The 20,906-nt window shown below is 52.0% G+C and overlaps 2 protein-coding genes across 3 annotated transcripts; one reads left to right on the top strand and one right to left on the bottom strand.

Moving 5' to 3' along the window:
* Positions 1 to 4,578: 4,578 nt before the first annotated feature.
* On the top strand, positions 4,579 to 11,332 carry FXYD3 (FXYD domain containing ion transport regulator 3). 2 transcript variants are annotated; one of them, XM_066350261.1, is made up of 8 exons: positions 4,579 to 4,656; positions 7,086 to 7,139; positions 9,453 to 9,485; positions 9,594 to 9,617; positions 10,457 to 10,531; positions 10,612 to 10,648; positions 10,974 to 11,011; positions 11,132 to 11,332. In XM_066350261.1, the coding sequence occupies exons 2-8, from the start codon at positions 7,100 to 7,102 to the stop codon at positions 11,149 to 11,151; spliced, it is 267 nt and encodes an 88-aa protein (XP_066206358.1). In that variant the 5' UTR covers positions 4,579 to 4,656; positions 7,086 to 7,099; the 3' UTR covers positions 11,152 to 11,332. The 2 variants fall into 2 exon arrangements, with proteins under 2 accessions (XP_066206358.1, XP_066206357.1); XM_066350260.1 differs by having other exon boundaries at positions 4,606 to 4,656; positions 7,063 to 7,139.
* Positions 11,333 to 11,485: 153 nt separating this feature from the next.
* Positions 11,486 to 20,744, bottom strand: LGI4 (leucine rich repeat LGI family member 4). Its single transcript, XM_066350257.1, has 9 exons — positions 19,984 to 20,744; positions 19,491 to 19,562; positions 19,152 to 19,223; positions 17,717 to 17,788; positions 17,516 to 17,587; positions 17,131 to 17,300; positions 14,617 to 14,781; positions 13,997 to 14,502; positions 11,486 to 13,135 (listed from the first exon to the last, which is right to left on the bottom strand). The coding sequence occupies exons 1-9, from the start codon at positions 20,151 to 20,153 to the stop codon at positions 12,821 to 12,823; spliced, it is 1,614 nt and encodes a 537-aa protein (XP_066206354.1). The 5' UTR covers positions 20,154 to 20,744; the 3' UTR covers positions 11,486 to 12,820.
* Positions 20,745 to 20,906: the final 162 nt, after the last annotated feature.

Raw genomic sequence — 20,906 nt, 5'->3', positions numbered from 1 at the left:
TTTGAGAGTACATTTATTAAAGCTGGAGACAGTGAAACAAAAGAAGGGCTTAAGGTAGAAGCAGCAACAGGAGAGGGAGCCTAGGCGGGGCTGCTTTGGCTCACGGGAGAGTCAGAAAAAGGGGGTCTTGAAGACAGGCTCAGGGGTAAACCCAAGACAAACTGCCACTGCTCATTGCTCCCCTGGTTACAAATCTCATAGGACCCTTAGAGTTTATGAGAAAGAGAGCAGAAATACACACCTAAGGGAGAAAAGCCTGGGTTGCTCTAGAGCAGGGGTCCCCAAACTACGGCCACGGGCCGCATGCGGCCCCCTGAGGCCATTTATCCGCCCCCGCCGCACTTCCGGAAGGGGCACCTCTTTCATTGGTGGTCAGTGAGAGGAGCACAGGATGCAGATGCTCATCCTGTGCTCTTAGAGTACTGTATGTGGCGCGGTGTCGCTCACGTACAGTAGTATTTCCAGTGACATGGGACACACGCGTCACGGCTTCGGAAGCACATCATATCACTTGTTACGGCTAGCAGTGACAAATATGGAACTGGACATTGACCATCTCATTAGCCAAAAGCAGGCCCATTGTTCCCATTGAAATATTAGTCAGTTTGTTGATTTAAATTTACTTGTTTTTTATTTTAAATATTGTATTTGTTCCCGTTTTGTTTTTTTACTTTAAAATAAGATATGTGCAGTGTGCATAGTGATTTGTTCATAGTTTTTTTTATAGTCCGGCCCTCCAACGGTCTGAGGGACAGTGAACCGGCCCCCTGTGTAAAAAGTTTGGGCACCCCTGCTCTAGAGAGAGCATGCACTGGGTCCTTTGTCTGAGGCTTTTTATCTTTCTTTAGCCAGGGGGCATTCTAGGGGAGGTCTCAGGGAAGGGTCTTAACAGAATATTAATTAGCTCTCTATGTGTGTCCTTTAATATGTTGATGCATCAAAATGTAAGTATAGAGGGGTCGGAGTTATTTTCTGGTAAGTTTCATTTTTAAAGAACATTATTGTCCCTGGCTGGGTTGCTCAGTGGATAGAACGTCATCCCAGTGCACCAAGGTCGTGGGTTTGATTCCCTGTCAGGGTACATATGAAAAGCAACCAATGAGTGTACAACTAAATGCAACAACTCAGTGGAACAAGTTGATGCTTCTCTTTCTCTCTCCCTTCACCTCTCTTTCTCACAAATCAATGGAAAAGAGAGAGAGAGAAACATCATCAAACAGGAACCAGGATGGAGGCAGGTGTGCCTCTGGACAGCCTGTAGTTTGTAAACCATTTGCTCTTAAGCGTCCTTGATTAGGGAAGATAAAACCTTGTGATTCGTTAGCTGGCTGTAAATTGCTCAAATTATTTGGCCTTGTTTAGTTATTTTGTCTCAATAAGTTTCCCTTATTCCACTTATCAAGGAATTTCCCTAGCCTCTTACTATCCTGCCTCAATATGACTAAGTCAAAGCGGCCTGGATAACTCACTGCAAAAGAGATCCAGCCCCCAATAGGGTGCAAAAAATTGCACACATCCCATGTCCTGTAGACCTTCCCCAGGATTTCAGAGTGCACACCTTCCCCATCCACAGGGGAGTCTCTAGTCCAGAGGTCAGGAACCTTTTTGGCTGAGAGAGCCATGAGCGCCACATATTTTAAAATGTAATTCTGTGAGAGCCATACAACGACCCGTGTATGTTACGCATTATCCAATAAAAATTTGGTGTTGTCCCAGAGGATAGCTGTGATTGGCTCCAGCTACCCACAACCATGAACATGAGCGGTAGGAAATGAATGGATTGTAATATATGAGAATGTTTTATATTTTTAACGTTATTATTTTTTTATTAAAGATTTGTCTGCGAGCCAGATGCAGCCATCCAAAAAGCCACATCTGGCTTGCGAGCCATAGGTTCCCTACCTCTGCTCTAGTCCTACTCTTTACAGCCCTAAGCCCCAGCTCCCACCCAACTCACTCTTGAGTGTGGTAGTCCAGCTTTGGGAGGAAGTTATGGTTGGCCCGGATTGAGTATAAACTGGTGGTCTAACTAGTGGTCTTCCCTGGCTGAAACCAGCCCTCAGATGTGTTCTTTTTGACCTGTGTAATTTTTAAAATATCCGATCTAACTTTATATCAGAAATTCCACATAAAGATGCAGGTTTCTGACACCTATTGAAAATGTAGTAGCAATTAGCTGGAACCGTGTACAATCTATCCCTTAACTTTTTTAAATTAAACTTTTTTTTCAAGTTAGTATATTTTCAAGATATATGCTAAGTGTCCCTTCTACTCCATTCTGCAGTTTCCCAGTCTCCCTCCCCAGAAGCAATATTTTATTCATATAAAAGTATATGCATAAACATTATTTTCCCCTTCACAAATGGTAGCATACTTGGCTACATCTTGCTATCCTCCCTTAGCAAGGTATCCGGGAAGTACTTTATTTTTCTTAAGTGAAAGGAGAGGAGATAGAGAAACTGACTCCCATAATGCGCCACAACCAGGACCCACCTGGAAACCCCCATCAGGAGCCAATGCTTGAATCAACCAAGCTATCCTCAGCGCCTGAGGCCAATGCTCAGACCAAACAAGTTATCCTCACTGCTCCAACCAATCGAGCCACTAGCTGTAAGAGGTTAAGAGAGAGAGAGAAGGGGGAGAGGGAGGGGAAGAGAAGCAGATGGTCACTTCTCATGTGTGCCCTGAACCAGAATTGAACCTGGTATGTCCACATGCCAGGCTGATGCTCTATCCACTGAGCCAACCAGCCAGAGCCTGAAGTACTTCTTTATCTGTACACATAAGTTTGCTCCAGCTTTTTTAGTGTCTGCTCTTTAGACAAGACAATAGTTTTCCTATTTGTCCAGTTACCACCGTACCTTGTAATCTCACTCCTGTCCTGCTGCACTAGTTCATGATTCTTGCGTGTCCCCTTTGGCATCTGAGTTTGCAGACTCTGGCACAGGGGCAGGACAGAACAAGCCTCCTTCTCATACATAGTGCGCTCAGCCCTTCTTGCTCTCCAATGCCTGTAATTCCTGGACTTCCCAACAGAGGGAGACACCACTCCACTCCCAAGACCACCAAAGGGGTTTCCCAAGCGACATTACAGTCTTAAACTATCTGGGCAAGAGATGTTACTGCCCAGACACATAGACCCCTTAGCTGGATGGGATCCCCTCAAGGCTCCCCTTCCTCTGTTTCTATGTCCACCATACCCCTCTGAATTTCCCACCTTGACTGAGGCCCATCCTCCCTGAGTGCCCTCTCCACTCCTTATAGTGACCAGACTCTCCTGAATGGGAATAGGGGAGGCTTTGTCCAGTATAGGGCCTGAGATTGAGAAATTGTTTGAGGGAACCACATAAAGAGAGCACGTAGCTGGGTGAACATTCCTGCCTCCCTGTCCCTCTCTGCTGAGAAGTGTGTGTGTGTGTGGGGGGGGGGGGGGGGGGGAGTTGTTCTCCCTGCCCCCAGCAAACAGCCCCCAGCAGAGCCTTGACCTCCAAACCCCTCCCCCTGTCCTGCCCGCCACTCTCCCAATAGTACCCTCTCCCTGGCGTGGTTCCTGCAACTCTCCTCCCCACTCCTGTGATGGTGTTGGGGGTCGCCTGGAGTCCAGCTGGTGGCCAGCACAGAGCCACCCTTTCCTGGCCCTGCCCCTCCCCATGACCCCAATCCTCTACCAGCCACTCAAAGGAGCCTTGTTCTCCATCCAGCCCCAGACAAAAGTCTTTCTGTCTAAAAAGGCGGAATCGGGGGGAGGGGGCACCCCAACGGGGACCATGTGGGGGCCCACACAGACCCCAGCCGGAAAGAATGCCATAAAAAGGAGGGCAGGAGAGGGACGAGGGAAGGAAAGGAGCCATGCACTGTGCAGCCCCCACCCCAAGGCCCCCTGGGTAGACCCTGCTCCCAGCACTCTTGGGAAGAGCGTGGCTAGGAAGGTGTGGCCGAGTGCTCCGGAGTCAGTGTCCAGTCCCCCTAGGGCACGACTGGGAGGAGTCGTGGTCTGGCCGAGTGCTCCGGAGTCAGTGTCCAGTCCCCCTAGGGCACGACTGGGAGGAGTCGTGGTCTACAGCCCAAGAACCCACCCCCCACCTTAGGAACTTGGTCATGTCAGCATCTTCTGTTGACCCTCATACCAAGTCAACAGCAATAAGTGTTGCTGGAAGAGGACATTAGATCTCCCACAATTGCCACCAATCCCTCCTTTAAGCACAACACACAATCTAAGTAAAAGAAATTAGGATATGACACCCCTGTATAGCCCTCTCCCATCACCCCGCCAGGCCACCAGGCCACCAGACTGACACTGCTGTTAAAGACCCTGGACCTTCTTTCTAAGTCCTTTTCTGAGGGGCAGAAGACTGGAGAAAACTCCCTCCCCTACTTTGGGGGGGGGGTTCCAGCCCATCCTACTCTCACTGCACCTCACCTGAGGCTGCTGTGACCTTGGACCCCAGGGAGCTCCCTATCACTAATGGAGGTGGTGGCGGCAGGAGCTGTCTCTTTAAGAGCAGGAATGGGATGAGAGCCCCTGTGCTTTAGGGAGTCAGACTTGTTCTCTACCTGCCCAGCTCTGCCCAAGTTTGCTTAGGGCGTGGCAGCTTCAGATAAAAGCAGGAGTCAAGCCGAACCTGGGGCCTCCACGCAGCCTGGGGAGACGCACAGGTAAGAGTTGGGGATCCCCTGCTCCATGCTCTCTGTTAAGGACCCTAGAACCTTCCATCTTCAAGGTCCTTTTCTGAGGGGGTGCACGAAATTAGAGCAAGTCCCTAATGAGATCCTCCTCCCATCAGTCTCCTCTCGGGGCCTGGGTGAGCCAGCTGGGGTGAGGATGAGGTCCACAGGTGGGACTGGGTGTCTGGATTGATCAGGGTGTCTGAGTGGACCAGAAGTACCTGGAGTACTGCGAGTATCCGGGTGGGCAGGGGTGGGTTGAGGGTACCGAGTGAAGGGGGTATCTAAGTGGACCATGGGTGTTGGGGTTATCAGAGTAAATGGAGGGTGACTGGCTGGACTCGGAGTGTCTAGGAGTGGGGTCCTGTGGATCTAGGTAACAAAGATGGTGGTTCCTGAGGAGCTGTGAAATGGGAGCTGGGTAGGAGACTTCAGGGAACACAGGGTTGGGCGGGGGGAGCTCATTCTGTATGCCTGAGAGGCCTCACTACCATTATGGAGGAACAGAGAGGAGGGCAGAGGGCCGGTGGCAGAGACAGGACCTCTGGGGCCAGGAAGAAGAAAGGAAAGGCAGAACCTTCATCTGCAAGCCTCATGCCAACTACAGTCAGTTTGGGAGTGGCCCAGGGCCTGACGGGGCACGGGAGGGCAGACTCCCAGATCCTAGCCCTCCAGCAGCCTGTCCCAGGGAAAGCCAGGCTGGAAATGTGCAGGGGCTGGGGTATGGCTAAGACCACCATCTGTCTCCCCTGAGCTGGGGGTGCTGGGTGATGCCCCGGGGAGGGGAGCAATAGAGGCCTTGCAGCAGGCGGAGGACTTGGAGACCATGGAAAGAGGCTTAGGATCTGAGACTCCGAGTTGTGGGTGACGGAGTGTATGTAGCGTATTAAGTTTAGCAGGGATTACAGGGTTGCAACAGCACCATGGGCTAATCAGAATGCCAACTCCATCAGCCTGAGAAGGTTGTACACAAGTGTACAGAGCTGATAATAGCACCTGCCATTGGGTGAATGCTCAGTAAGCCCAAACTCTTGTTACTAGCACTAGTATAGCCATGGGATTCTGGTACTAGTATAGTCATGGTGACGGCCTCACAAGATAGCTATTAACAACAGCAGTCCTTCTACAGACCTGAGCCCAGAACCACTGGGCCATCCTGCCCACACACTCACTCCAGATCTCCCCAAAACTTTGTGGGTTCCTAAACATCTTTAGTAATGCTCCTCAAATCTGCAGGCTCTCCCCCGAAACAGAAAGCAACTCAGGTGGGAGTTACATGGAGAGAACAGAGGAAGAGAGAGATGGTGGGTTGCTCTCTACAGCTGTGGACAGGAGTCCCCACGGGGACAGAGCAGCGACTATCAAATGGGCTTTTTCCCAGGGTTGGGGAGGATATATGTTTTCACATCATTAAATGAGGTATATAACATGACCTGCAGGGTTTCTGGGGAGATTAAATGAGTGAAAACCCAGGAGAGTCCTTTGGCAATGCCCAGCACAGGGTGGATCAGAGTGAGTGTAAGCTCTTGCTATCACGGTTCTGACAATATATGCTTGTGGCTGTGGAACAGGGGCAGGGAGAGCGCAGAAGGACACGCAGAGACCAGGTGCTTATTGCAGGCACAGAGAATGGTGGGAGGATGGACTGGCCCTAGACAAGGAGGCGACAGAGGGGTTTTCTTCACGCTGGGCAAGGCTCCCTGGGAAAGGAGGAAGAGTTTGGTGCCAGGAGGAGCTTGGCAGGGGCTGGAACTAGGGTAGAGGCAGACCCAGGGATTGGATTGGGATGGGCAGGGTGGGGCAGAAATGGGGGTCAGGGGTCAGGTGGCACAAAAAATGGGGCTGGGGCTGTGGCCGGGCCAATTCTTCCTCCAAGTCTGTCTCTGTTCCACACCCTGCCTTGAGCAGCCTACGGTCTGCAAAGTCTGGGCATGGCGGGCAGGCTGCAAGCTGTCTATGGGAGGCATTCCCGGAAGGGCCTCCTGCCACCTGGCTTCTAACAGCCCATTCTCAGAACACCCTGAGGCCCTGAGAGTCCCGAGTTAGGAACAGCCACAGCAGAGCTGGGCCTGGTTTAAATCCCACTTCTGACAAGGCACCTATCAGAGCCTCAGTTTCCCAATCAGTAAAACGGGGTTAATTGCAGGCAGTTTCTCCCTCATCTGGTTGCCAGGGTGATTCACTTCAAGCCTCAAGTGCATGTCCGGGGAGTTACTGCTGCTCCCTCATCAGGTCTGAGTCCTCACCTAGTTCCCACTGCACTTTTTAGCTCCTTGCTGCTCAGCCTTTGTTACCAACCTTCCTGCCCTGGGGCAAGCTGTGTACTGTGGGTGGGGTATGGACTAGGAGGGGATGGGAATCAGAGGCCCTGGTGGCATCCCTGTGGCCCTGCTGAAGCCGGGCCCTCCCACCCCCTGCAGGCTGGTGCTCCATCATGCAACAAGTGGCCCTGAGCCTGCTCGTTCTGCTGGCAGGTGAGTGCCGTCTCCTGAAATGCCTTTCCCCTGAACCCTTAGCTCAGTGGCCGGCAAGCCCCACGCATGTCTCTCTCATGATTTCTGCCTCCCATGTGGGTGGTGGCTGTCAGGACATCATCTTGAGGGAAGAAGTGTCATGTGGCGATCTGAAGAGAACACAGAAAGGACCTTTCATAGCAGCCCCTCAATGGGCTAGAAAGTTAGAAAGTTTCCATTTTTTTTTTTTTTTTTTTTTTTTTTTTTTTACAGAGACAGAGTGAGAGTCAGAGAGAGGGATAGATAGGGACAGACAGACAGGAACGGAGAGAGATGAGAAGCATCAATCATCAGTTTTTCGTTGCAACACCTTAATTGTTCATTGATTGCTTTCTCATATGTGCCTTGACCGTGGGCCTTCAGCAGACTGAGTAACCCCTTGCTCAAGCTAGTGATCTTGGGTCCAAGCTGGTGAGCTTTGCTCAAACCAGATGAGCCTGTACTCAAGCTGGCGACCTCGGGGTCTCGAACCTGGGTCTTCAGCATCCCAGTCCGACGCTCTGTCCACTGCGCCACCGCCTGGTCAGGCAAAAGGTTCCATCTTGATGTCTCATTGATGACGTCAAGGAAGAGGCTCAGGCTTGGGCTGCGTCTTTCACACTTCTCTAACACCTTATTACAAGGGGTAAGGTGGAGGTTAGAGGTTATGTAACAGGTTATGAATTGTGTCTCAGTTTCCCTATCTGTAAAAATTAGGACAATAATAGCACTTACTTATAGAGTCATTGTGAGAATTAAACAAGTTGGCATTTGAAAAGTACATAGTACCTATACAGTAAAAGCACTATGTGTTTGTACTTTAAATAATTTAAAATTATTAATCTTCCTTTAACAAAGAAAGAACAGAGCCTAAGCCCAGCGCTCAGGCAACCCAACTCTACCCAGAATTTAATTCTAGTCCTTTGCTTTCTTTTTTTAAAAAAATATTTTTTAAGACTTTATTCATTTTAGAGAGAGAGAGAGAAGGGGGTAGGAGCAGGAAGCATCAACTCCCATATGTGCCTTGACCAGGCAAGCCCAGGGTTTCGAACCGGCAACCTCAGTGTTCCAGGTCAAGGCTTTATCCACTGTGCCACCATAGGCCAGGCTAGTCCTCTGCTTTCACTATACTTGTTTTTACCTGTTACGTTAGGCAAGATTGGTACTCCATTTAAAATGGTGATAGAAAGGTGCATTTTTCCTTTTTTTTTTTGGTATTTTTCTGAAGCTGGAAACGGGGAGAGACAGTCAGAGACAGACTCCTGCATGCACCCTACCGAGTTCCACCCAGCACGCCCACCAGAGGGGCGAAGCTCTGCCCACCAGGGGGCAATGTTCTGCCCCTCCGGGGCGTCGCTCTGTTGCGACCAGAGCCACTCTAGCGCCTGGGGCAGAGGCCAAGGAGCCATCCCCAGCGCCCGGACCATCTTTGCTCCAATGGAGCCTCAGCTGCGGGAGGGGAAGAGACAGAGAGAAAGGAGAGGGGGAGGGGTGGAGAAGCAGATGGGCACTTTTCCTGTGTGCCCTGGCCGGGAATCGAACCCGGGACTCCTGCATGCTAGGCCGACGCTCTACCGCTGAGCCAACCGGCCAGGGCTGGTGCATTTTTCAATAAAGCATATTAAGTTTATAATTAGTAAGTTGCTTTAAAGGGGAGTGGTGAACAAACATCAGAACAGCTGAGGTGTGGATGTGGCACAATAGGGAGACAAGCTCTGAGAATGACTTGGAACGGATACCATCTGTCACATGGACGAGAATGTTGCTCTGTTTCCAGAGAAGGAGTCAATTAGCCAGGTGTCTGGAAACATCAGGTCAAAGGGTGGCCAAAAGCCCCCCAGATCAAACCTATTTTAATTTTTTTTTATTTACTTTTTTAGATTTTATTTATTCATTTTTATTAGAGAGAGAGGGGAGAGAGAGAGAGGGAGAGATAGAGAGAGAACAGGGGGAGGAGCAGGAAGCATCAACTCCCATATGTGCCTTGACCAGGCAAGCCCAGGGTTTTGAACCGGCGACCTCAGTATTCCAGGTCGACGCTTTATCCACTGCGCCACCACAGGTCAGGCTCAAACCTATCTTAGAAGGCAAAATGCTGGGGCTGAGTGGGTGGGGGCGTCCACATCTCCAAGACGGGACATACCGGAGCAGCTAGTTTGGGGCTGGAACCCTGCACCCTCGGGAAGTGGGGAACCGTCTGTCAGGGGACCTTATCCCTGAGGCCTCATGGTCCTGCCTGCCAGCTTCACTGGGGCTGGCACCCCCATCTCCTCTCCTTCCCGCTTCTCCCGCCAGGCCTGCCCATCCTGAGCGCCAATGACCCAGAAGGTAAGTCAGATCGTCTTCTTCTACCAGTCCAAGCCCCAAATTCTCCCCTAGGATGCCTACATCCCAGCTATACTCCTAGATTCATATTCTTTTTTTCTTTCCTTTCAGATAAAAACAGTCCTTTTTACTATGGTAAGAATTGCTGTCCCTCCCTTCTCTCCTCCTACCCCCGCCCCTCTATTATTTGTGCTATGGGTCCTATATAGGGCTGGGTGAGGGTCTGATGTGGGTGGAAAGGAGGCAAGGACAGGACTGCACTGGGGCATTGACCAGTGAACACAGTGGATTAGGGAACAAGACATGCCAGCCTGGTCCTCAGGGAGCCCATGATTATCCATAAGTACAGTTCACAAGATGCAAAGACAGTTCATAAGAAGCCCTTGTTATGGTTCAAGTCAAGTCTGTTGGGAGAAGGGCTGACTTGAGAAAACTTACTAGAGGAGCTAAGCTATTTGATGCAAATCCCCCAGTAGCCTCCAGATTCCACCTGACCTGCTCTCTGTCACTCCTGTTCTCACTCTCCCCTGCCCCTCACTGCTGTTGCTCAGACTCAGCAGACACACTCTCAGCCTCCAGACCTTTGTAGCTTCTGATTCCTCTGCCTGGAACACTTTCTTCCACAAACCGCACAGCGCCCTCCCTTCCCCTCTCCATGTTTCCGCTGGAGTGGGGCCCCTCGGAGACGCCTTCCCTGATCACTCTCCCTAAAAGAGCTGCCCTCTGACTTTCTGCTCCCTGGCTGTACTTATTTGTCATCAAATCGCTTCTCTCCACCTGACCCTGCATTAAATGTCACTTGCTTGTGTGTTAACAAAATGTGAGCAAAGGAGGGTTGGGGTTTGTTTTCTGCACTGCTGTATCCTCAACACCCAGCACATCGCAGGTGCCCAATACATCTCTGTGAAGTGGATGGGGGCTGGGGTAGGGAGGACAACGCCCGGCACTGAGTGCCCCCTCTGGGTTTCTCCTAGACTGGCACAGCCTCCGGGTCGGTGGGCTCGTCTGCGCAGGGATTCTGTGCGCCATGGGCATCATCGTCCTCTTGAGTGAGTGGAGCAGCTGGCTGGGAGCAGGGTGGGACAGGGCTGTGAGTCCCCTCTCCCGACCATTTCCTTCTCCCCAACAGGTGGGAAATGCAAATGCAAGTTCAAACAGAAGCCCAGGTGAGATGGGTTCCTGGTATGTGCCTGCCTCATGCTGGACAGACAGATACCTTTCAGGGGTGAAAGAGATAAACCCTGCAGAAAGAAGCCAGGCCTCCAGGCTCTGTCCTGGAGAAAGCTTGCCATTAAGACTTCCTAGGTTTATTCTCCAGAGAGGAAAATCCTCAGAAGGCCCCAAATCTTAAAATGCTTTGGACCCTGGGGTGGTACACATCTACGATGGAAAAATAGCCAGGAAGCTAGTTTAGGGAAAGCTGAGAATCTTAAAGTACTGAGGTAGAGGGCAAACAGGTGAATACAAAGCTCACCACTTTTCTTTTCCCAGCCACCGACCAGGGGACAACCCACCTCTTGTCACTCCAGGTAAGACAGGGACAGGTGGGGCTGAGAGGAACATGGGATGTGAGGTGTGTCTACGAGCATGTGCCCAAGGGAGAAAGAACTCCATCCATTCTCACAAGCTGACCTCATTACCTTTCCCAGGTTCTGCCCATAACTGCTGAGGATGGATCAGTGAAAGAGCAGAGACCTCTCCCTTTTCTCAAGTCCTGGTTCTGCACAGGAACCTGACTCCAGAATGGAATTCTCCCTCCTCTCCTCAGATGGTCTTTCCAGGCATCACCTCACTTCTCACTGGTGGGGTCTCTTTGTTCAATTTTTAATCTAAAATGATCTTGCCTCCTCCCCAAGTAGTCTTGAAACTCCCTGCGTGCTTTGGGGTAGGATTTGGGGGGCCAGGAGAAGGTAGACATGCATTGGAGGCTGCCACAGAAACTGGAGGCTGAATCTCTTTGTCAGGAAACGCCTAAAGGCCTATTCCCTCATGGCCTGGTGAATGGCATAGGGTCTGTCCTCTGCCTCTATGGCCATGACAGCTGCATGTACAATTTAAAATTTTCTAGTATTCAAATGGGGGACATTTTTGAGAGTGAAATGGAACTGTAACCAGATGAAATGCTGGGGCACTCAGATGGACTGGGATCATCCTACCACGACATGCATACCCAGATGGCTTATGATTCTAACAGTAAGACTCCTATGACCACTCACTACCGAGACCCCGCTTTATTACAGAAGGCCCTTCCTAATATCCAAATGTCCCTGTGAGACCTTTAAATAATTGTCCATGATAACCCTAATAATATATGATGGCCATATGGTGTGCCATATGATGGCCAATGAAGCTCAAACTCCCTTGAGACTCCTCAAAACACAGTAAGACCTCCAAATATCCCCCAGGGCCACCACTGAAACCCTTCAAAACACCCAAAAGATACCCTAAGAGACCCACAGTAAACTTGTGACCTGTCCCCTAATAATGCCCTAATCCCTCAAACATATCATGAGCACCTCATTATCATGAATCCACGCTCCTTAGACAACTCTGAAAGCTCACCAAGGGAAGCCAAAATGCACCCCTAGGATCTCCTCCGCCATAATACTGCTCCTGGGACAATGCCCCCCATCCACAGCACTCCAGAGACACTTCCAATGATCCTACAACAACGGGTGGGCGGGTGCACAGCGCATTTATTGAGCTCATACACCTTCTGCCTGCACCCCTGTCACCCACCAGAAAGTGGTATACAGGGTTCCCGCAACAACTCTCACTTTCTCTCCCATTCCTCTCGCAAGACCAAGAGTCAAAACATACTAGCTTTCCGCCTTGGCAGCGGGCATGCGCATAAACGGCAGAGGAAGTTAGTAAACCGGACAGAAAAACCTGCCCAGCAACTGTGACGTCATGGAGGCGTGCACTAAAAGCGATTGGCCAAATTGAGTTTAGAAGGGATAGGAAAAAAAAGCTAACTCCTCCTGAGTACTTTCACAGGGAGCAGGAGAGATAGGGGTGGGTTAAGGGGAGTGGGTGCTTCCAGCTTCCAGACCTCATGGAACGCTGCACATTACCCCCACCACGACTTCTGGATTATGGCTCTGCGCCCCAGCCTGGGTTTCCACATCACCTTTAGTGGGGGGCATTTGACCCCCAGCCAAGATATTGCTGAAGAAAGAAAGGGCAACTCTTGCCTAAAACTTGGCCTGCGGCCAGTATCTCATAGGACTAGCCATAACCCCAAGTGGAGCCAGGAGGTCAGTCAAGGGGGTGTCAGAGGCCTAAGGCTCTCCATGCCAGCTCCCTCACCAGCCATGTCCAGGGTCCCCCATCCAGTGTCAGGCACTGAGGTCTAACTCATGAAGCTGGTAGATTTGTGTGGGGCCCTTGAAGCAAGCAGCAAAGAGGAAGCGTTTGCCAGCCATGGCGATGTGGGCAAAGGCCCGGGGGGCCACCAAGGCTGGGGGCCCCAGCTCCTGTAATGGTTCCAGAAGCCCTGTGTCAGGCTCAAGGCGGAAGACCTGGCTGAAGGCGAAGTCACTGCCCAGGATAGCCAGCTGGTCCCTGGCAACGAGCAGTGGCTGGAAGACATGGGCACCACGTGAGGGAAGTTGCTGCAGCCGGCGAAACATGGAGCCATCCCACCGCATGACCTGTGAAGTGTGGCAGCTGGTTAAGGCCTGGGATCCAGGAGGGCCAGGCCTGCTGGTATTCCCCTAGGCTTCGGAGGACTTGGAACAGTTTGTAAACAGATCTGTAGGTTCCCAAACTCTCATAGCTCTCTTATCTTCATAAATGTTACCACCCAGATAGATGCTCAGGCCATGTTCTTAGCCCTTCTCTCTCCCACACACCCCACATAGAATCCATCAGTAATGAAATCTGTCCATTTTACCTACTATAGTCTATATTGCTCCAATCTCCTCTGGCTGCGCATTGACCCAGCTACTGCCACCTCTTCCCTGATCACCCTGCTCCTGTTCCTGTGCCCACAGTCAGCTCCCACACAGACACTCTGAACACCCGAGTCAGATCAGTGCCTTCTAGGCTCAGACTCTCCCCGGGCTATACCTTACTTGAAAAGAGAGTGCTGGAAGGTGTGGGCATCAGCCTTGGGGGTACAGAGTGTGGTGTTGTGGTTAAATGTAAGTCCTGGACTGAATCAAAGTTACACAGCTAGAGTCTGGGGGTAGAATCAGAATCTCAGAGCAAGTGTCTATGTTGGGGGATGAGGAGTAGATTAGGGTCAGCAATCCTTGAGGGGACACAGTCTTGAAGTCAGTGTTGGGATGGGGTCAGAGTTCAAGGATCAGCATATTAGGTGAGGTTGGAGTTTAAAGATCAGCCTGTGAGTTTGGAGGCCAGTGTGCAAGGTGGGGGTCAATGCTGAAAGATCAGCATATATTGGATGGTCAGTGCTGAAAAGGCAGCTCTGAGTAGGAATCAGCTGCAGGTCAGGGGTGGCTTGTGGCCTCTGCCGCCCCCCCCCCCCACCTGGTTGGGCCCAGACTTACCATGGAGTCTCCAATATAGCGTGTCAGGCACAGGAACACGTCCCCGCTGGCCTGGAAGTGGCGTGTAGCATAGACGTCTTCAGCCTCAGGGATGTCTGTGCGCCTCTCGAAGTGGCCTTCAAACCAGTGGAAGAGCACGGGTCGCTGTGAGGCGGAGGCCAGCAGCAGATGGGGCCGGCCATCAAGCTCAAGGACCTCAGCGTCCGTGTCCCGGTGCCAGGCATGGAGGCTCTGGCGCGGGTAAAAGCCAGGCCCGTCGCGGCACAGCAACGTGGTGCTCCCCGCCTTGGAGGCATCAGCCACCACGAAGCAGGGCTGCCCATCTAGCCACAGGAGCTCGGCATCATTGGGCCGCAGCAGCCTCTTTGGGGCCAGGGCCTGAGTGGGAGCCAGGCGCAGGCCCGGGCTGGGCCTGGCCCACAGCTGCGAGCCTCCCCACAGGCGGGCCACCAGAACAAAGAGGCGCAGGCCCAGCACCAGGGGCTTGCAGGATACCACCGAGGGTGCTGTGGAGGAGTCAGGGAACAAGAGGCAGGTCAGGCCGGCTAGGCTGGGCAGGGTAGGCCCCCAGGCAAGGCTGCTGTCTACTGGGCAGGCTGGAAGATGGGAGGGGGACTCACCTGACAGTTCTTCCTCCGGCTGGAAGCGCTGCAGGCCATAGTCCCAGGCGAGGATCAGGCAGCGGCCTGCAAAGGGCTGTGCCAAGACAACGTGGGGTTCCCCCTGGTAGGAGAAAGGCTCCACACCCAATGCCGACTCCCCGACGGTCTGGAACCAGGACAGCTCTGGGGGTGGCAGGAGAGTCAGGCAGGCCCAGGGGACCCCAAAGGTCCTCCTCGCTGAGCCTTGGTTTGTACATCTCTGAAATAAGGACCCTCACAGTGTTCATCTCATAGGGACATAGAGTGGAATCTTATTTTTATCTATAACATTATTAATTCAAAACAACATAGTAATATTTATTTTCTAAGCTTCATGGCATCATCAAATAATTGCTTAGAAATAGCACATTTATTAATTCAATTAACTTGAGAAAATCCCTATGATGTATATTCCATTATTATATCCACTTTACAGATGAGGAAACTAAACCTAAGAGACACAGGCAGCAGTTATCCAGGAAAAACCATCCTTCCCATTTTCCATGAAATAGGGTTGGAGCTGGGCACAAAACTGCCCAAGGAGAAGTCACACTATCCCAGCACTTCCCCAGCATGCCCTCCTCAAGTTAGGTGTGGCCATGTCCAAACCAAGTTCCTAATGTAACAAGAGCAGAGTGCTGGCTGGACTGCTTGCTTCACGTGGATGAAGGCGGCTCGCCCTGGACTTGGGTCTCCTTCCCCTTCTCCCCAAGAACTGGAAGATAGACAGGCCACAACCTGGTGTCACCAGGACAACAGGTGACAGAGGCTGGCCCACCTGCCTGAAGTGCACACCTTATACCCTCTGTCTTCTTTCACTCATGGTATTTTGAAAGTCTCTGGTAGAGCAACTTAGCTTTCATGTTAACAGAGTACCCCCAGGTTGCCCAGCAGAGTGGTGCTGGAGCTGAGTAGGTGACTCCAGGTCATCCTACTTCACTCTGTGTGACTGGCCCGAAGTCACCAGGGTTGAAGTAATGACCCAAACTACCAAGGATGTCCATCCAAAGATGGATCTTTTTAAATGTCCATCAAAATGGCCCTGGCTGGACACTGGTTGGTTAAAGCATCTTCCCGAAGGGCAGAAGTTGCCAGTTTGATCCCCAGTCAGGGCACATATGGGAACAGATTGATGTTCCTGCCTCTCTCTCTCTCACTCACTCTCTCCTTTCCTATCTCTAAAATCAATCAAATAAAAACATTTTTAAAATAGCATATAAATTAATTAATTAAATGTCTATCAAATTATCACCCCCTGCTCAAAACCTACCGTGACTTCCCACAGCCCTCAGGATGAAATCTACTCTCCTCTCTGTTGCTTTCGATGTCTTATACTATGAGGCCCCTGCACCTTTGACTTCATCTGTGTCCTTCCCCTTACTTGCTCTCTCAAACCTTCCTTTGATCCTCCTTTGATCCTCAAGCAGGACAAGCTCTATGCTGCCTCAGGGCCATTGCACATGCAGCCTCCTCTATCCACAGTGCCCTTCCCTCTGTACCTCACTCAGCTACATCCAGATCAAATCCCACCTCTTCGGAGAAGCCTTCTTAGAAGCCCCATGTAAGGTAGGACCCTCTCCCTTAATTTTCCTTATAACTCTCTGTGTTTACCACAACATGTAACATACATTTATTTGTGCAATGTTTTATTTAATGTCTGCCTGCCCTCCCCTCAGTACCCAGAGCCAGGACCCAGGACTATCTCGGTCACCGCAGTGTGCCCACTGCCTCTTGTAGGGCTGGGCACAGAGTGGACCTCGGTGAGTGTTTGTTGAGTAACAATAAAGAATGACCCTTAAGTTCAATTCTCTTGTTCTTTGAGTCACACAGACCTAAAATATGTCACTCTTAGACGATGCTGACAGTAATAGTTATTATTATATTAATGGCCCTCAGATTTGAAGCACGCTTTCAGCAGTGTCTGGCCCTCGCTCTGGCTCCCACGGCCCTGTAGGCTCCCCACAACCCCACATCCCCAACCACTCTGCGCTTCCCCGCCCTGGCCCTGATCATGCTGGGCTGCCATTCTCTGCTTTCCTCTGCAATGTGGGCTCTGTGGGGCAAGGCCTGGAGCTGTCTATATCACTGCTGTGCTCTCTGCATTGCCCAGTACCCATAACGGTACTAAGATATTTATGGGGAAGCAAAATGATCATAGGAAGCGTTTTAGAAATCGCCAGTTTTGTGTTATTAACAGCAACAAGAGTGAACATTTAGGGTCCTCCCATCCCAGGTCCTGTGCCAAATGCTCTGCAGGCATACGGACACATTACTGAATTCTCACAGCAGTCCCATGGCATGTTTATTACCTCCATTTTACAGATGAGAAAACTGAGGCTCAGGGAGGTGATGCTGCTTGCTCACTCTCACAGCCGGGAAATGGCAGGAAGCAAGAAGTGAGGAAGAACCCCTCAGCCCTGGCTGCTTTCCCCGATCTCCCGCCTTCTTCTGGCAACCCTGCTGTCCCTCCCACCCCACAGAGAAAGACCCCACCTATGGCTCTGCACTTGAACGTCTTGGGGTCGAGGTGGCGGAGCTGCACGTGGGCCAGGGTGGTGGGACCGGCACAGGCCCCAGTCCCCACGCTGGCGTTCACGCTGGGCATCCACTGCAGCAGCCAGAGGACACGGCAGTCACACTGGAACGGGTTTCCGCGGAGGTCCCTGGGGCAAGAGGCCGGGGAGGGGCTGCGACCCGCTTCCACCCCCTGGAGACCATGTTCCCCACCCCCTCCCCAGACAAGGCTTCAGGATAGAACCCCACGGGTGGTGTACAAAATACAAACCATTGCATCTGTATGCACTGTGCCCACTTTTGGTGACAGCTCCTCCCTTCACAAACACTCCCACCCTCCCCACCCAGCCCCCTTGAGCCTCACACATGAGTCAGGGTCTCCAGGCCTCGGAACAGGTATCTGGGGAGGGTCTCAAGATGGTTATTGGCCAGGCTTCTGGTGGATGGAGAGAAAGAGAAGGGCCCGTCAGCAGCTATCAGGATACCCTGTGTCTTTGGGCGATGGCACATGGGTGCCTGTGAGGGTGACCTGGGGCCACGTGGGGGAGGCCGTGGAGGCACGTACAGGTGTGTTAGTGAGCGAAGTCCTCTGAGGGCATTCTTAGATATGGAGCCAATCTCATTGTCCTCGATGAAGCTGTGGAGGGAAGGGGGTGGGGGAGACGCTCGGTTTTTTGCTGTGCTTCCACAGTTTTGGGGGGAACTCACCCCTATGGTGACCGTACACTACTGGAATGTGCTGAATTCTCCCTCAGCACTTGGCATAATCCCAGGGGAAGCCTCCTCAGAAACCTATTCTCATCGAGGTCTCAGTCTAGAATTCTGGGAGCCAAGAACCTGACCCTGTGGTCCTGTCAGTCTCCCAGGGAACACTGCTGCCACCATCGCCAGCACTGCCGCTATGGCCACCACTACCAGCGCTAGCACAGGGGTCACCGCCAATACCTCCACCATTGCCCATTATGACCAGTGCTCATTGTCACCAACCCCAATGCCATATTGTGCCACCACCTTCACCAACACTGCCACCGTCATCGCCACACCAGTATCACTACACACTCCCATCTTCAGCACCATCTTTACCAACGCCAGCACCAACAACACAGCCTTTATGATCAATACCAAAATGACTGCTACCACCCACACCAACACTGCCACCATTATCACAAGCATTAGCACTAGCACCAGAATTGGCAACACCAACATCACCACTATCCCCAAAACTCACCTGCTCAGCCACCCCTAACACCACCACTGCCACAATTTCTATGCATGCTTATACCTCCATCGTCACCACCAAACCTAGTACCAACAACATTTTTATTACACCAACACCAACATTCTACCCACAGCCACCACCCACACCAACACTGGTACTAATACTGGAATTACCCAGGTCCACTGCACTGATAATTGTCACTACCACCAACCTCTCAAACTTCGTCATCAGTATCACCAACAGCACCATCACCGTTAGGTCTGCCATTTTTGCCAACATCATTCCCACTCCATCAGCCTCAGTAACACCCCGGCTTCCTTGTGAGCAGCAGCAGTAGGACCTCTGCCATCACCACTCTCCTCAACACCAACATCAACACCACCGGCACCGGCACCGGCATACTATTGTCACCACAGCACCACCATCACTACCTAACTCAGAGTTGTTTCCTGTTCATTTCCTTTCTCTGGTCTCTTTGCATCCTCCCGGGGCTTCCATAAGTCAGGGAGGGGCAGAAACAGTCTCGGGGTATCCAGGCTCTGTGGATCTTCAAACGCACAGAGGCAAGGTGAGTGGGCTGAGAGGACACAGCTGAGCAGGAACCCTTACCCCTCCCAAGAGGCCAGGCCCTTTGCCTCTCCAGGTCCCAAGGAGGGATCCTTGTCCAGACATTTTCTCCCCAGGGCAACAAGCCCTACCTCCCTCTACTCTGGGAGCCACAGAAGGGCCCTCCTTCCTCCCTCAGGGCCCCCTCCTGGCCCCATCCCCTGACCTCACTCACAGGTACTGCAGATGAGACAGGCCCACAAACGCATCATCTTCAATCACGGAGAACGAGTTGAATGTGAAGAGGCTGGCAAGGGAGCAAAAAAGAAAAATTTCCAGAGTTGCTGCCCCCTAACATTTTAACCTTGACCCACCTTCAGCCTACATGGGCATGGTCACACACACACACACACACACACACACACACACACACGTATGCAATGTGAGTATGTGCGTGGATTCGGTTGCTTTCATAGACACACACATATGCATACATGTGCACACAGCCCCACAAGTCTGTGCATGAACACCCACTCCCGTGAGTTAGTTGTTGGCTCTGCTGGGCCCTACTCACAGCAGGTGCAGTGATGGCATCCTCAGGAAGCTGCCGGCTCTCAGCTGGGTAACTCCAGTCCTAACGAGTGAGCTGGGGACATGGGCAATGGTGGGTGAGGAGAAAACCACCCTGGTGCTCCAGTCCCACCCCAGAGCCATCTCCTATCTGGGGACCTTGGCATGCCACCCTGGCCCTGGCCATATTTCCTCTCCATCCGAGGGAGACAGACATTTATTTGCCCACCTCACTTGGCAAGGATCCTGACAGCACTCAGCCCACCTGCTGGCAAGCCCTCCTCCCAGGCCCCTAATGCTGCTGCTGCCTTTTGGAGTTTCCCTTCCACTTGCTTTCAAATCTTTGCAGCCCCCTTTTTGGGCATTCCAACATCCTTTGCTGCCCATCTCCCGGGATCCTGGCTGGCCCATTTCCTTAGCACTCTGCTCCCAACCCCTGGGGTCCCAGGACTCCCATCCCCACCCTCAGGCCCCCAAAGGGCCTGACACTCACTCACAGTGATAGCAGGGTTGGGGAGAAGCTCTCAGGCAGGTCCAGGGAGCCTTCACACAGGGCACTGTCTTTGGAGCAGGAGCAGCTCAGAGGACATTTTCCTTTTGGGGGTCTCCAGGCCACACCTGCCCTTGGAGCCAGCAGCAGCAGCAGCAAAATGCCTGCCCCTCCCATGCCCCCTCACCCCTGCTGGGGCTCCAGCTCCTTTGTGCCCACCCAGTCTGCCCGGGCTTCGGTCACTACATCGCCCATGCCAGGCAACCCTCCATTCCGCCAGCTGGCACACTCTGCGGGCTTCTCTTTCTTCTTTCTGTTTTCCCTTTCAGTCTGCCTTTCTGCCTGTATCTCCTTAGGGTCTAATTTTCTGTTTATTTCTTTGTCCTTCTGTCTCCCCCTCTTTTTATAATTCTGACTCAGCGAGTTAGTTTGTTTCCCACTCTATCTCTGTCTCTATTTCTGTCTTTGCCTCTTTTTCTGTCTGTTTCTCAGTCTGTTGGCTTTCCTTTCTGTGCTGTGTGTGTGTATGTGTGTCTCCCTCTGTCTTTATTTCTTGTCTCCCAACCCCCCTTTCCAGCTCTCTGTATGTTTCTTCCCCTCCTCCTACACCCCTTCTCCTTGGAGGTTTGGGAAAGGGACTCAGTGGGCATCGGGTGCGCCCAAAAAGCCGGGTGAGAATGAGGAGGAGGGTGAGAGGTCATAGGAAGAGGAGCAGCTCTGGGGAAGGGTCTAAAGGGCCCGTTGGGAAGGGAGGGGCAACCAAGGGCTGGAGCAGCCCTGGCCACTCCCAGCCAGCCCCTGGCCCAGATTCCCCACTCAGGGAGTGTGAGGAAGATGTCACCAGGGGGAGGACCAGTTGGCTCTTCAGGAGGAAGGGGCTGGGAGGAGAGACCTCTGGGGGCTGGAGTCACCCCAATCATTCCCAGACAG

This window comes from Saccopteryx leptura, chromosome 9 (genome assembly GCF_036850995.1).
Source record: "Saccopteryx leptura isolate mSacLep1 chromosome 9, mSacLep1_pri_phased_curated, whole genome shotgun sequence".
NCBI classification, from domain to species: Eukaryota; Metazoa; Chordata; class Mammalia; order Chiroptera; family Emballonuridae; genus Saccopteryx; species Saccopteryx leptura.
The sequence above is the reverse complement of the archived record's forward strand: the minus strand, read 5'-3'. Positions and strand labels throughout refer to the sequence as shown.

What these genes read in the sequence shown, in the direction of transcription:
- FXYD3 (XM_066350261.1), top strand. Translation starts at nt 7,100, where the DNA reads ATGCAACAAGTGGCCCTGAGCCTGCTCGTTCTGCTGGCAG. An exon ending in AAACAGTCCTTTTTACTATG is followed by an intron (nt 9,618 to 10,456) that starts GTAAGAATTGCT and finishes GGTTTCTCCTAG; the next exon opens with ACTGGCACAGCCTCCGGGTC. An exon ending in GGGCATCATCGTCCTCTTGA is followed by an intron (nt 10,532 to 10,611) that starts GTGAGTGGAGCA and finishes TCTCCCCAACAG; the next exon opens with GTGGGAAATGCAAATGCAAG.
- LGI4 (XM_066350257.1), bottom strand. Translation starts at nt 20,153, where the DNA reads ATGGGAGGGGCAGGCATTTTGCTGCTGCTGCTGCTGGCTCCAAGGGCA. An exon ending in GTTCAAGTGCAGAGCCATAG is followed by an intron (nt 14,782 to 17,130) that starts GTGGGGTCTTTC and finishes TGCCACCCCCAG; the next exon opens with AGCTGTCCTGGTTCCAGACC. An exon ending in GCCGGAGGAAGAACTGTCAG is followed by an intron (nt 14,503 to 14,616) that starts GTGAGTCCCCCT and finishes ACTCCTCCACAG; the next exon opens with CACCCTCGGTGGTATCCTGC.